Here is a 15618-nt window from a genome sequence, read left to right as displayed (position 1 = left end):
TCTAGTGGTAGAGGACAGGGATGCAGCTAAGTGTCGCACCACACACAGGACCTCAAAGAATGGTCCTCTGGCCCAAAATGTCAGTAGTGCCAAGGTTAAGAAACTCTGATCTCGAATGGTTCTGGGAAGTGCTCAGATCTGAGAGGGATTTTGAAAACAGAGCCAACAAGATGTTATGATTGAGGCAGCGTGAGGCAGGTAGGTTGATGGTACCTGCACATTACATCTGACTGTGGGGTGACGATGTGTGTGATGTGACGGCAGCATTTCCTGAGCATGGGAGCATTGGGAGGGAATCCACTGGGGGCGTGGCAGGGGATTAAGGAATTTGGTTTTAGACACATTAAGTTGGAAATGCCTATAAATCATCTAAGTCAGGGGCTAGCAAATGTTTTCTGTAAAGAGCTGGATGATAAATATGTTTTACTTGTTGGCCATATGGTCTCTGTCATAAATATTTACCTCTGCCACTTTAGCATGAAAGCAGCTGCAGACAATATGCAGACAAATTAGCATGTATGTATTTCAAGAAAGGTTTATTTCTGGACACTGTATATGCCTAATGGGATGGACCATAAGAACAAAAAGAACTTAAAAAAAATCTTCAACTGTTTTCAACAATTATATAGTCGGTGGTAGTGCTGGTATTGTCGTACTGAGACTGTTGCGTGTGAAATAAAGCAAATGAGGTATTCAGTTGGAGTGCCTGCAAATAGGGACTTTAGTATAGGGAAGAAGGTAAAGATACAAGATCAAAGAATTTAAGTCAAAATCTATAGTTTTGAAGTAGAAGTACCAGTAAGAATTCATGATATATTTTTTTCTTGAAATAAAGTTTTCCCTTGGTCTGTCCTCTGAAAAAGCTTACAGGGAGCACCCTAGCTTCCCAATTTTGGACGCTAAATACCATTACTGACCAGAAACCACAACTCCTTGGAGAAATGGCTGAGTCCAGATCTGGGGCAGAAAGTGTGTAAGGTCCTTGGTACATCTTATCTTATCAGAAAGCAAAGAGCTCTCAAAGGTTTCTGGGATCGTATCAAAAGGACACAAGGGCCAATTGAACGGACCCCCCAACTAGCCAAAGATGGGACCTCAATGAGAAAAATAACTGCAATGAATTTAAACACATCAAATATAGCGTTAAAGTTACATGTTCCTAAAGATACAAAGCAAACAAAATCCCTCACTGGTTAAATTAGGAAGCTATTGGAGATGCAATCCATAGTTTTTAAGCTGATAAATGAAGGAAAAGCATCAAGCACGTATCTTACCTTCTGTACAAACTGTCCTGTAGGGTAACCAAATAGTCAATAATAGGGAAGTTTTTCTCTCATAAAAGCGTATGAGGTAAAAAATGAAGCAAGAATGGTGTAAATAAAATATCACCCTTTTATAAGCCCTAATGGACTACTGGATCTCAGCAGTGATCACTGATGCCTGCACCACAACAGAAACGCCCAGACACTTGTGCTTCTTGTTAGCAGTGCTCACTAATCCCTACAAAATGGTTTCTGAAATAGTTCAAATCTAATAGTTCAAATCTAATTAAGCCTCTGCATTCGGTTATTAATTTATAGGAAAAACCAGGACCAAATAACTTGTTAAATGAACCATGGTGACTGATTCAGTAAACTCTAGGCTGTGGGAACCCTACAGGACAAATTAAACTACCGTGTTTCCCCGAAAATAAGACCTAGCCGGACCATCAGTTCTAATGCATCTTTTGGAGCAAAACTTAATATAAGACCCAGTCTTATATTAAAATTATATTAAAATAAGACCGGGTCTTAATATATAATATAATATAATATAATATAATATAATATAATATAATATAATATAATATAATATAATATAATATAATATAATATAATATATAATATTGGTTCTTATATGAATTTTTGCTCCAAAAGATGCATTAGAGCTGATAGTCCGGCTAGGTCTTATTTTCACAGAAACATGGTATGAGGAAATTTTTTTTAATTACAAAGAAAAATAGATAGAAAGGGAGGGCAGAACCTGTAGATTACAAGGAACTTAAGAGACATGCCAACCAATTGCTATAGGTGGAATTTATCGGACCCTAATTCAAACAAACTAGATAGAAAGAGAGAGGTCGGGGAGGAGGAAGGAGAGAAAAATATGACTATGGAGGAAATATGAACCTTCACTAGATATCTGATTATCCTAAGGGGTTATTTGTAATTTTTATAGGTATAATAATGGGACTGTGCTTATGTCTCTTTAAAAGAATTCTTGTCTTTTAGTGATACATACTGAAATATTTATAGAATGAAATGATACCGTGTCTGCAGTTTGCTTTTGAGGAGAGAAGGGGAGAGAGTGCAGAGGAAGTAAGAGACGATCATTGTTGAAGCTGGGAGACAGGTTCCTTATACGTATTACTCGCCCGACTTTTACTTATATTTGAAACTTCCATAGTGAGAACTTTTTTTTTACGCAGGTCCTGGCTCATTTTTTTCACCTTTGTAAATCCTTCCTTTCATATTTTTGGAGTTGACTCTTCTCTGTGACCACATGGGCCGTAGCATACCCACCTGTTTTCAACTCCCTATGAAAACCCACTAATTTCCAAAGTTGATCTGTTTCTTGTTTGAACGTTGTACTGCTCTTGTTGGTTCCCGGGGATGCTAAGAAGCGCTGACTGCTTGCTTTTCAGGCTCTGGGATCTCCAGCTATGGGAAAAATCCCCAAGACGCCCCCAAAGCCTTCGAGGAGTGCATGCAAAAAGTCAAGGAGCAGATTCCAGCCCACCTCCATAGATCCACCCGCATGTACCTGGGGGCCACGGCTGGGATGCGTTTGCTGAGGTAAGGGCTGGAATGGCGCAAAGGAACCCATTTCCCCGAAATAGCCAAGAATGTGTTAAACCTTGCCAAGAATGTAAGTCTATTTCTGGGAACAAATCCGAAAGAAAGAAGCCCATATTCTGCCATAAACTTAAGCTTTAAAAGTTGGGAAACTTTTAGTCTTTATTTTAATACCCAGGAAGAAACAGTTCTAAAATTGATTCCCTTGCCGTTGGTGATTTTACTGAGAACTCTGAAAAAAAGAGGAACATGAAATCTGTTCATGGGATGTACCCCTAGGTTTTTAGATAGGTAGAAACTGTTTTTGACACCTGGTATTTCGACACCTACATGCAACTAGCTCTACTACGTGCAACCCGTAGCTATGTAGTTTGTACTCATGTACAAATGTCACTGGAGTCTGCTTTAAAATAATGGAGTCTCTGCACCTCACCCCAGTCAAAGCCTGTGGAGTCATTATGAAACCAATATCTCATTTCACTCAAGTAAGCAGCTCCTTCTAAATTTTCAGCCATGACTTTTAGCTCAGTTGCATTGTTTTCAAATGCCCTTTCTCTCTTTCTCTTCCTTTTTTTTCTCTATTATAATAGTTTCTTGACCTTGAAATAAAAAATAAAAAAAGTTTAGAAAAACACATCAAACTTAAATCTACCTAGGGTAGAGGCTGCTTCCAACTTTAAAAATAGGGCTTTATCCGAAAAGATGACACTCATTCTGCTTCAAAGCCACTTTGTCAGTGGTCCCAGTAATGTCACATTATATGTGTGGGCGTGAATTAAACACAAAGGAACAAACAAACGGCCACTTTTACATGATCGTCACAAAGAAATCAGGCAGCACGTCAGCTGGATTGGGCCCTTTCCTTGCAGTTTTCCTATGCTTGTTCCCGTTCCTATGTCCTGGTCGACCAAGTGGAACATGGAAGAAAGTTGGATTTCTTTGCTCACGCTTGGAATCTGCAGCGTGTTTCAAAATTACCGACTTTAAGTGAAATAGAAATGATATAGAAAGTCCTTCTGCCCTTTCTTTCCTATGGAAACAAAGAACCCAGCTTTTTCTTAGTTGCTTTTGTCCCCCCCAGGTCTCTCTGAGTGAGAAATAATTAAAAAGGCTCTGTAATTTATAGCCGCTTGGGGAAGAAGTGAATGAATGGTCTATTTGAATAAATCAAATGTTAACTTCTACTTGTAAAACTTTCTGATGGGGATCTGTTTCATCTGAGCAACCAACTGACATGTCTATCGCTAGAAAAGTCAAATGTTAAAAAAAAAAAAAAAAAGTTAATGAGAGTCACCTGGGGTGAGAACTGATAAAACTAGGAAAACTGAATTATTTTCCAAGTGTTGCTAATTCGCTGTTGACTTGGAATGGACTTCTGCTTGGAGCATTGCTCTTTCTTCTTCTTGAACCAAGAGTGAGCCCGTGCCCCTGGCTTTCCTAACCCAGTGATGAAAGGGAAAATAATCTCCCAAGTAAGCTTTCCTCCACAGGGTACAATGGCAGCAGATGAATGACCTAATAACACTATGTCACGGGTGATACGAGAATGTGATGTTGTCACCCCTCCATGGGTCAGCATACTAACTGCTTCAAACCAATGACGGCCATGATAGCTGTCATATCCCCTCATGATGAAGCCCTCCCAAAAGCGAAGCAAGGACAGTGGAAAACTCACCCCGCTCCCTTTCCCCCTCTCCTCCTAAGCACCCCTTCCTTCTGGCCTGATGAGGGGCTCTTTTAATTGATGCCTCCAAGAGATTACTTTTAGCACTTTTATGCCTTCACCAATCACCTTTGCTCTGCTGATGTGAGGCTGAGCAGTAGTGATTAAGCAAGAGGCTCTTTTGATTAGCTGGTTGCTAGAGAGTGGGACAGGGACAGGTAGGGGAGGAGAGAACAAGTGGTATTTTTCCTGGAAGCTGTTTTCCTGCTCGGCAGTTTGACAGATAGCCGAGTAATTGCCCTCCCGGGCAATCCTGCCATCACGGTTGCCCGGGAGGTTTCAGCTTACAGAAGAGGTTGCCATGTATTGCACACATCTGGAAAGCCGTCCCTGCCAGCAGGGTGGGGGAGGTTATATTTTCACCTAAGGGAGATTATTTTAAGGCTCTGTTGTCGGGGCACTCAGCCTCTTGTGTTCTGTGCCTTGCATAGGTTGCAAAATGAAACAACAGCTAATGAAGTCCTTGCAAGCATCCAAAACTACTTCAAGTTTCAGCCCTTTGATTTTAGGGGTGCTCAAATCATTTCTGGGCAAGAGGAAGGGATATATGGATGGATTACAGCCAACTATTTAATGGGAAATTTCCTGGAGGTGTGTGAAAACAAATGCATGGTTTTTAATCTTGCTATTTATCCCGTCCCTTGTGGGTGGTAGTTTAAGCAGAGGTGCATGCCAACAGGGACATCTGTCCTGTGTCATTCCTATTGTGTAATGCATGCGGGAAACACCTCTGAGACAATAGCTAAGCATCTGTCCTGTGTCATTCCTATTGTGTAATGCATTAGGGAAACACCTGTGAGACAATAGCTAAGAAGAGACACGCATAGCTGGGGCAAAACCTTGGATCATAAACAGGATCAAATGCACAGGGGAGAGGGCATAACATCACTTTACTGCCTAATAAGATATTGGAGGCAGGGGGGACCAAAATCTAACACTGCGCTATGGGTCATGTGAAGGGCAGCTGGAGAATGACCTTTCCAAGCTGTTCCACAGCCATCTGGAATTTACAGAGCCTGCAGGAAGTCTGCCTGCTTCCCAACTCATTCTGTGTCTCCAGGTCTCCTTACACTCCAACCCCACACCCTCTGCTCCTTTGGTGCAGAGAAAAGCTGACTCTAAGAGACAATCACTGTGGTACAGGGGGCATAAACGGAGCCTACCCATCCCATAGCCAGCCCAACACCTTTTCTGTTCCTCCTCAAATATATTTAAATTTGTTAATACATTGCCAACAGTTAATATTTTAGAAATGTCACATAAAAATTCACACTTTGAGCTTCTCCTGACCCTTACCCCGCAAAAGTTGGAAGTGCTGGTCACCGTGGACTTCCATTCCCGCATGGCCACAGCCAGCTGGAACAGTGAGCCGCGCATGCGCTCCCCAGTTCGCCGCACTCCCCACTGTTCTCTGTTGTCTACACCTAATCTGTTTCAGTCATGGATGTTGCCTGCCCAGCCCCTATACGCATTTGAGTTCCCCACCCCTGACATGATGGAGAGGTGTGGTCCTGAATGCTCCCCAGATGTCCCAGTTCTTAGCAGTAAGAGATGGGGCTTGGGTGGAGAGCCCCGGGCAAACAGAAATGGCGACTTTGGCCTTTTTCCTGCTTCCTTTTCCCACTGTGCAGAAGGACCTGTGGCATATGTGGGTGCATCCAAATGGAGTGCAGACCACCGGTGCCCTGGATTTAGGCGGCGCCTCCACCCAAATATCCTTTGCGGTGGGAGAGAAGGTGGAGCTGAACACCAGTGACATCACGAAGGTGTCCCTCTATGGCTACGTGTACACGCTCTACACGCGTAGCTTCCAGTGCTATGGCCGGAACGAGGCTGAGAAGAGGTTTCTGGCAACGCTCCTTCAGGTACCTGAGTGGGGGGCTTGGGGGAGAGCTGGTGCCTTGTCTTCTGGGGTCTGTCCTTTCCAATTAGAAGATGGATGAAAACAACAGCATTTTCCGGTTTATGTGTGGGGGTCCAAGCCCCCCCACCCCCAAGTTGTGTTGACCACTTCCAGTATACTTGAACCAGAAGTCCAGGGAAGTTCCAGAGCTCCAGATGTTTGATAAATGATTCACATCCTGGGGTCCCTTTATGGACACAAACTGTTTTAAACCAGTAGCTAAAGAAGCCCAAGAATTTTCAGACTCCCCTGTGTGCAGACAAAATAACAGAAGTGGCCACAAGAGAAATGCTCACTGACAGGGGAGAGGCCAGAGCTCTCCCAGGCTCAGCCTCCTCATAGATAGGCCTTTATTAGGCAGGCCTGATGCCCTTTATATGGTGGGATTTTAGAGCCACCGAATTCCATCCCAGCGGTCAGCAATTCACACGGTAACTGTTCCATGGCACAGATGGCTGCTTCAGGCATCAGCTGTAAGGCTGTCACTAATATAAACTTGATGTTAGTGCAGTATGTCAGAGAGTACTAGCTCCATGGATGACACCCCAGACCCAAACTCCAGTGCTCAGGGGACATCAGTCTCAGCCATGGCCGAGAAGGGGAGGGGTCTTGACCACCTAGAGCGACATGACCCACCCAGAGGCCACAGACCCAGGGATGGGACAAGGGCTGGGCCGGCCTGCAAACATAGTGGACACGGGATCATTAGAATTATCCCCACCCCTCCAACCTACCTGGGTAACTGAGGAGGGAAGCAGCATTCCCCAGACACCAGCCTGCAGGAAAGCTGGACTGGCTCACAAACGTGTCCCCAGCAGAACTCATATCTTCAGACCCCTGCATTTGCTAAGTAGTCATGCAGGGCCAGGTATAAGAATTGACCTTCCGGTTCTGGCCCATTGCCGATAAATCTCTTCGGCCTCACAGGAAAGGCTGGAGCTTCAGTACACTTGCATGTGACATATATTGTCGAGAGAAACTGACAATGCCTGGGGAGGGCAGAGCTGGAGAACCTGCAGGCAGCCTTCAGCTACTCGTCACGGCTCAGGAGACTCAGTTTCCACCCGATATGCTTGTCTACCCCTGTCAGCCAAACCAAACCCCGCAGGGAACCTGATCAACTATCCTTGCAAGGTCTCCATAACTGCCACTGCTCCACATTTGCTCGTTAAAGTATTTCAGCTAACATGCCTCTTTCCTGGAGAGAAGCTCTGAAAATCCTCTTTTTTCTAGCAATGTTTAATGCTCCTTTCTCCAGCTCTGGCCCTGGTAGGGGTGGAGGGCGGGGGTCTCTTCTGAACTTCTGACAGAAGGGGGGATGAAGTCATCCTTTTCCCAGGGTGAATGGGGGTCAGAAAGTCTAAACTCTTAAATTTGGCTGTCCTTGAGGAATATGTATGTGTTAAAGAATGATTAAAAAAAGAGAAAGGAAAATATATTTGCATAGACATATAAGAAGTACCGTGTTTCCCTGAAAATAAGACCTAGCCGGACCATCAGCTCCAATGCGTCTTTTGGAGCAAAAATTAATATAAGAAAAAAAAATAATATAAGACCTGGTCTTATTTTAATATAATATAAGACTGGGTCTTATATAATATAATGTAATATAATATAATACCAGGTATAATATAAGACTGGGTCTTATATAATATAATGTAATATAATATAGTATAATATAATATAACATAATACTGGGTCTAATATAATACAATATAAGACCTGGTCTTATATTAATTTTTGCTCCAAAAGATGCATTAGAGCTGATGGTCCGACTAGGTCTTATTTTGGGGGAAACATGGTACACACACACACACTCAAAGTACATACAAAATCTCTGGTAGAATACCCCAAAACTGGCAATAGCGGTCACTTCCAGGAAGGGGATCTTGGGGGGTGGGAGGAAAAATTAATTTTCCTGTTTATTTGTACCTTTTGGATTATTTTATTAGGTGGATAGATAATATTCTATTCAAAATGGTCAATTAATCTAAACGTATCTTGTTTTCTTATCAAAATGGAGTTCATAACACCTGCTTCACAGGCTATCGTAAGGGCTCGACCAGGTAACGTGAGCGAGAGCCCAGCATTGTACCTGGTGTGGGGTGACTGCCCCTGCACCACCACTGGAGTTATCCAGACAACCTGGACGGTGTCTTCAAGTCCACACTGATATAGAGTGGCATTTTTCCCATTTGCCTCTTGGCAGTAGAGGGTAGAGATTGTGAGAATTTGCAAAAGGGAAATATTGGGTCCTCTACAAAAGAGTGATTTCTAACAGCTCACTCTTGTACCTACAGAATTCTACCACCGGAACCAATCTCACCAACCCCTGCTACCCTCGGAATTACATCACCAGCTTCCCTGGGGGCCACATATTCGACAGTCTGTGCACAGAAGATCTGAGGCCTCGAAGTTATAACTCGGATGACATCATCACTTTTGAAGGAACTGGGGACCCATCGCTGTGTAGGGAAAAGGTGGCTTCCCTATTTACCTTCAAAGCTTGCTATGACCAAGAAGTCTGCTGCTTTGATGGGATTTATCAGCCAGAAGTTAAAGGGTCGTTTGTGGTAAGAGCAAAAACCACTGACTGATTCCTCTTTTCCCTGTTGGATATTTAGTTCTCACCTTTCTGTTTCTCTTCTGCTGACCTGTGTCTGTCTCTTATTCCCTACCCTGAAACCTCCATGGCATAGCCCATTCTGAGACTAAATTTCCTTTTGTACTGCTTCCTTACAGGCTTTTGCAGGATTCTACTACACAGCCACTGCTTTAAATCTTTCAGGGAGCTTTTCCCTGAACACCTTCAACTCCAACAGCTGGAATTTCTGCTCACAGAATTGGAGTCAGGTCAGTATTTAGAGAGAAAGGATCAATATCAGTACAAAACAGAGTATATTCCATTTGTGCATATGTGTGTATGTTCCAAATTTGGCCTTTATACTATTCTGCTTTCACCCCTATAAAAATGGGGGTATAAGGAAACCCACCTCATACCCCCTTTATGGATTGATATTATAACCACAAGCACAGTGGTTAGAACAGTGTTTGGCACGTAATAAGGATTCTATAAACTTAGAGATTGTTCTTATGTGATGCTGTATGGGGGTATTTTCAATATTATATTATTGTATTATTTCATAGTAATTTTATTATGAAATTCTGGGTGATGAGGTTCTTTAAATAGGACTGTTGATCTAAGGTGTTCTGAAATGTGCATTTTAAAACATGCCTGCCTGGCCTGGCTCTTACCTGTTTTGAATTTCCTTTTCAGCTGCCACAGCTGCTTCCCCAGTTTGAGGAGGCGTATGCCCGCTCCTACTGCTTTTCAGCCCACTATATCTACCACTTGCTTGTAGGTGGGTACAAATTCACGGAGGAGACCTGGCCCCAAATACATTTTAAAAAAGAAGTAAGTCAGAGTACAAATTGTTTCCTGTTCTTCCTATCAAAATAGAGGTGTGTGTGTGTGTGTGTGTGTGTGTGTGTGTGTGTGTGTGTAAGAAATGTAGAAGCTAAAAGTGTGTTGGTGATTTAAACTTGCTGAATGGAAGCCTATGTCTTAGGAGATGATGGAGACTGCAGAAGAGGCATTCACCTCAGACCCTTCCATGTGAGCTCCACAAGGGCAGGACTTGTTTTACCATCCTCGTATTCCCAGCATCCAGCACAGGGGCGAGACCCCAGAAGATGCTTACTAAATGTTTGTTGAATGAATAAATAAATATGTTAAGGATTTGAGAATTCTCATCCTGAAAAGAAGCTTCAAATATAATAATTTCTAAAAAGCGGGTAGTAACTCATTGCTCTCCATTTAACATAGATGTCAGAGTAAGATACAGGCTTCAGAGCATGGGGGATTCAATTAGAAGCAGCATTAAATGCGGGTTTATTCTTGGAATGAGCCTGAGGCACTACATTTACTGACAAGTGTCCAGAATGGTCCGAAGCTGGACTCACAGCGGTCACTAGGTGACTGTTTGGTGAAGGGGCCACTGGACCTTGTTTCAGGCAGGATCAGCCTTGCTGAGTTCATCCAACACTATGTTCCCCGGGTTCTGGGAGGGTTTTCTCATTTCAGGACTAGCTGGTGTAAAGCCTGAAGTATGTCTGGCGTCAGTGTGTTCACTATTAGCTTTGGCAATAATTAGATTAATTCCATCAACATCTGACATGAGGCCTGTGACCGTCTACTTTTACATAAATAAAATTAAATTATCTATACAAAATAAGGATGTCTGGAGACATATAAGGACTATTGGTGGCATGTACTCTCTAGGCTTTGCTTCTAATGAATCTAATTACAGGAGAGTACATTCTGAGACCGGAGAACGACTTTCCGTTGAATACCAGCTTGGATGGATACAGAATTCTAGGTTTTGAGTTTCCTTTCCTTTATTCATAAAGAATTTTACATCCAGCCAAATTTGTACTCAAATGTGAGGGCATAAAAGATTTCAGAAGATTTGCCAGAGACTTACATCAAAAAATATTTTTGGAGGAGGTAGTCAAATACGAAGAGAAATAAATCCAGGATATGTTCTAAAAATATAGAAAGTAAAAGTAAATAATGTTGTGGCTTAAAAATTGTATTGAAAAAGAAAACTAAGACAAAGAAAAGAGAAGAATTCATCCATAACAACCCAGAATTCAAGTATAGTTAATACCTACTGTGAAGGGGATAGGGTAGAAGGCCATAGTATACAGGGATGTAAGAGTGGCCTAAAATGTTCATTTCATAAAGGGGAACATATATACAGAGGGTGACAAAAAAATGTACATACATTTTCAGAAAGGAAAAAACTGTGTTAAAATTACGCTGATGGGAACCACTTTGAGCACCTCTTGTCATTGCAGAAGTCAAACGTGACTTGTATTCATCTTTTGTTATCGGTATATGTTGAGTATTACAATTTTAACATAGTTTTTTCCTTTCTTAAAATGTGTATATTTTGGGGGCATCCTCTGTATATATATGATTTCAAGGTGAGAAAGTAAAAAATATAAACATAAGAAAATAACATTAATTGCAAATTTAAAACTAAGAGATTAGGAAAAGGCCAAATACATCAATAATCACAATAATCGTAAATGGACTCAACCTACCAGTTAAAAGACAGACAGTCTCAGATTGAATTTTTAAAAATGAAGTATATGTTGTTCATAAGAGAAACACTTTAAAGAAACACTTAGGCTTTATGCATAAGGACATGGAAAGATTGAAAGTTAAAAACAAGTTTTGCACTATCAGGCAAATATCACCCAAAAGAAAAGTGGTGTCGCTATTTAATATGTGACAAAATAGTCTTTAAGATAAAGCGCATCATTCAAGATAGAGAGGATTACAACATAATTATTAAAAGGTCAATTCATTATGAAGATTGCAAATTCAAAACATCTGTACATCTAAAAACACGTAAACAAAAATTGACGAATCTACCAGAAGAAATTGACAATCTGTTTCCCATTTGGACTGCGCCCTTTTTTTAAAAAATGGTCCTGGATTCGGTAAAGCACTCATTCCCCTTGTTAGCCACGACAAGAGAAAGATGTTCACTGTTATTAACTGCCCTCTTCACACTTGGCTCTGGCGAGGTTGTGAGGATTCTTCTTCTGATTTTAATTTGCTGCACTGGAGTTGGAGCTCTCGAGCCTTTGGGTCCCAGTGACCTCGATTCTAGCCCAGTCTCTGCAGTGTCTGAACCTGCGCAAGTTGTTTGACCTCCTTAGGGCACAGTTTCCTGTAGATATTTCATGAGAGTGACAGTGGTGTGCCCCGGGCATATAAGCGACACCTCGACCCTGTCCTGAGAACTGAGCGGTCTCCTCTACTCCACAGGTGGAAAACAGCAGCATAGCCTGGTCTCTTGGCTACATGCTCAGCTTGACCAACCAGATCCCAGCAGAAATTCCCCTGATCCGCCTGCCCATGAAGCCACCTACCTTTATAGGCACCCTTGCCTTCTTCGCAGGAATGGCCTTGCTGTGTCTGGTGTTTCTTGTGTACCTGTGTGTGTCATCCAGGAACCAGAGGCGCTCCCGGCATACCCTGGACCACACAGTGGATTCTGACTGAGCCTTGCAAACCGTCTCCTGGGGCCCGAGGGCTGTCCAGATCCAGCCTGGGTGGCACCAGACAATGCAAGCGAAATGCCCATCTTCGGGAAACACAACTGAAGTCAAATACCTAGGTTGTGTAGCTCTCAGATACTGATTTATGCCAAAGCCCCTCTTGGGGAGTCTCTCGGCTGTTCTGTGCACACTGCTCCTCCAGAGACCCCACCACCCACTTGCTGACCTCTTGGGGAACAGAGGGGAGACGGGCCATCAAGGTGAGAGGCTCTTTATTCCAAGTGTCCTAGAGAAAGAGGAAGCTGAGGATATGACAGGTTAACATTGAAGAGTTGACCTCAGGGCTCAGTTTGCATTTTTCCTCCCTCTGAAATGCCCTATTCCCCTGGCAAGTATGGAAGCTGGCGGGTGCCCATTAAGCATTTGGCCCCATCAGCTGTCTCATTTATGGCTTCCTCCCATTGACCCTTAATTTTAAGACTTTCCTTTAGCAATCCCATAACCACTGAGCTCCCTCAGATTGGGGGAAGACAGTAGTTGGGGGAGAAGACCCTTCTTCCCCCAAGGAGACTGGCCACAGTCAGGCTTCTGTCGTGCAGGCAGAACCTGAAGGACACAGATACACAGAAAGTTTCCCAGAAAACTGCTGGCTGTTCCCAAAACAGGATTCTTGCTCAGGGCTCTGGTTGTTAGATTATAGCCAGTGGTACCATCACTGTCACCTCCCCTTCATCTTGCTCTTGTCCTTTATAAAACATGTACTCCTAGCAAGGCTGTTGTGTTCTCAATCTTTTTGCCTTTGCTAGGATTTTGCTTAGGGCTGTCTTTCCATTGTTAGCATGGTGTGTACATTCTGCCCACCGTTCTCACAGGTAGATGCTGTTGCAAGACATCCTGTTCTACGATTTGCTTACCGATTACTTGCCTAGGTGTAGGCTTCTCTGCACAGTAGTCATTGATCATGACTTTGGGGAAAGAAAAAGGAGCTGCAGGGACATTTAACTCCAAAGTGGGATGGGAAAGAACTCCAGCAAGTCCAATGGCTATACACTAAAAATCAACGTTATTTCAGATTTTGTTAGCTGAAGACAGAATAAAGGACTCTTATTTTACTTTGACTTGCAGTGTGGTGTTTGTTCACTTGCATGTGGTACTCTTTCTTTTAAGGACCCAAGGTGGTATTTAAGAGAGGAAATTTTAAAAATTAAGAACATCTTCTTGAGAAAACTTTCCTAGTGAATTAAGAAAATCATTCATGAATATCACCTTTATTCCAGAGTGTTCAAAGGGCTTTGCTTTGATAAACATTTGGTGCCTTGAGATAATTGAGTAGAATATTTCTTTAGCTTATGTGACATTCAAAGCTTCTGTGAGACTAAACCCTGCCACTCAGATCTTGATTCCCACCCAAAATAGCTGCTCCCATCCCAAAATGCACCTTTACTCACACAGTTCTCCCTTTCTAGACTGTGGGCCATTCACCCATCTATCCAAACAATACATCTTTCTGAAGGCCCATTTCTTGGGGGTGGCCCGGTGGCTCAGTTGGTTGGAGCCCATTTCTAGCTCTTCTTCCATAAAGCTTTCCTTAATCACACACACACACACACACACACACACACACACACACACACACACACACACTACAGTCTATCTCCTGGACTACCTTCCCAAAACTAATTGCACCATAACTTCTTACATTGTTATTTATCTTTGTGTGTGCCTATGGCTTGTTTCTAAACTAGGTAGTACCGTGTTTCCCCGAAAATAAGACCGGGTCTTATATTAACTTTTGCTCCAAAAGATGCATTAGGGCTTATGTTCAGGGGGTGTCATCCTGAAAAATCATGCTAGGGCTTATTTTCTGGTTAGGTCTTATTTTCGGGGAAACACGGTAGGCCACTTAAGGACAACATCTGTCATTCATCTCTCACTCTCTCATTCAACAGACATCTAAGAAACACCTGTGGGCTTAACACCTTGCCAGGTGTGATCTTGGTTTTGGTTGAATGCTATGAATGTGTTATGTATACTCAACATATTTGTTGTTTGATGCTTCCATAAATGACTGAGGGGTGGGCAATAAATGACAGAGATACCAGATAAAAATAGCATCTAAATCACCAAGAGTCTGCAAGAAAAAAAAGGATCTGTCTGTGCAGGAAAGAAGGCCAAAGCTCCATGAAGGCAAGTCGTAGTCAGCGTTTCTTGCCTAGTAGAAATTTGAAGTAAGCTGATGAAGTATTTGGGGTTTTCTGATATTTGTCAAAGAATTCTTAACAGATGGACCATCATGAAATCTACGTACCTGGTACTGCTGGCAGGAGTCTCAGGTGGTCCCCATGACGTTCATCCTCTGCTGTTACTCCCCAGATTACGCTGTCACATGGCACAAGGGATTTGCAGATATAATTACGAATCACTTGACCTTAAAATGGAGAGATTGTCTAGGTAGGCCTATCTCATCACATGAGCTCTTTAAAGGCAGAGTATTTTCTCCAGAAGAGGAAGTCCTATGCAGAGCATGAGAAAGATTTGACTGTTCCCAGCTTGAAGATGGAGAAGGCCAGGTGGAAAGGGCCTGAGAGCAATTCCCAGGAAATAAAAGGAACTCCTGGCTGACAGCCAGCAGGAAACAGGGAACCTCAATTCTACAACTGCAAGAAACTGGGCATAGCCAACAATCTGAATGAATTTGGTAAGCAGATCTTCCCAGAACCTCCAGATAAGAGCTTGACCCAGTTAACACATTGATTTCAGGCCCTAAGCAGAGAACCCAGGTGAGCGCATCTGGCCTCTGAGGTATAAAACATCAAGGTCATAAATGGGTGTTATTGTAGGCCACTAACTTTGTGCCACTAAGTAAGCATTTTTGGAGATGGAGATTCTGAGTTGAGATTCTGGCTTGGTTGAGTCTAAAACCCATTATATCCACCTATCTCCTTTCACAGGGAAAGGCAGTATCGTGGCAGTTAGGAGTTTGTCTTTAGAATTGTGTAGTCCAACATATCCACTCATATAGAGTCACTTGATTTATGACAGAGGTGTCACATCAGAGCAGTGGGAAAAAAATGTGGGGCAAT

The 15618-nt window shown here is 42.7% G+C and overlaps 1 protein-coding gene across 2 annotated transcripts in view; it reads left to right on the top strand.

The window, feature by feature from the left end:
* ENTPD3 (ectonucleoside triphosphate diphosphohydrolase 3) overlaps positions 1 to 13653 on the top strand; it is a 28314-nt gene extending 14661 nt beyond the window's left edge. The window contains exons 5-11 of one of the 2 annotated variants that reach the window (XM_019727570.3): positions 2684 to 2834; positions 4989 to 5148; positions 6189 to 6422; positions 8761 to 9033; positions 9203 to 9313; positions 9738 to 9875; positions 12303 to 13653. In XM_019727570.3, the coding sequence (XP_019583129.3) occupies positions 2684 to 2834; positions 4989 to 5148; positions 6189 to 6422; positions 8761 to 9033; positions 9203 to 9313; positions 9738 to 9875; positions 12303 to 12539 (1304 nt within the window). In that variant the 3' untranslated portion in view covers positions 12540 to 13653. The remainder of the gene's footprint in view (positions 1 to 2683; positions 2835 to 4988; positions 5149 to 6188; positions 6423 to 8760; positions 9034 to 9202; positions 9314 to 9737; positions 9876 to 12302) is intronic. The other variant, XM_074312578.2, reaches the window with a different exon arrangement.
* The last annotated feature ends 1965 nt before the right edge of the window (positions 13654 to 15618 follow it).

This window comes from Rhinolophus sinicus, chromosome 5, assembly GCF_057876585.1.
Source record: "Rhinolophus sinicus isolate RSI-liver-muscle chromosome 5, RSI-T2T, whole genome shotgun sequence".
NCBI classification, from domain to species: domain Eukaryota; kingdom Metazoa; phylum Chordata; class Mammalia; order Chiroptera; family Rhinolophidae; genus Rhinolophus; species Rhinolophus sinicus.
Note: the sequence above shows the minus strand (reverse complement) of the source record. Positions and strands in the feature narration are given on the sequence as shown.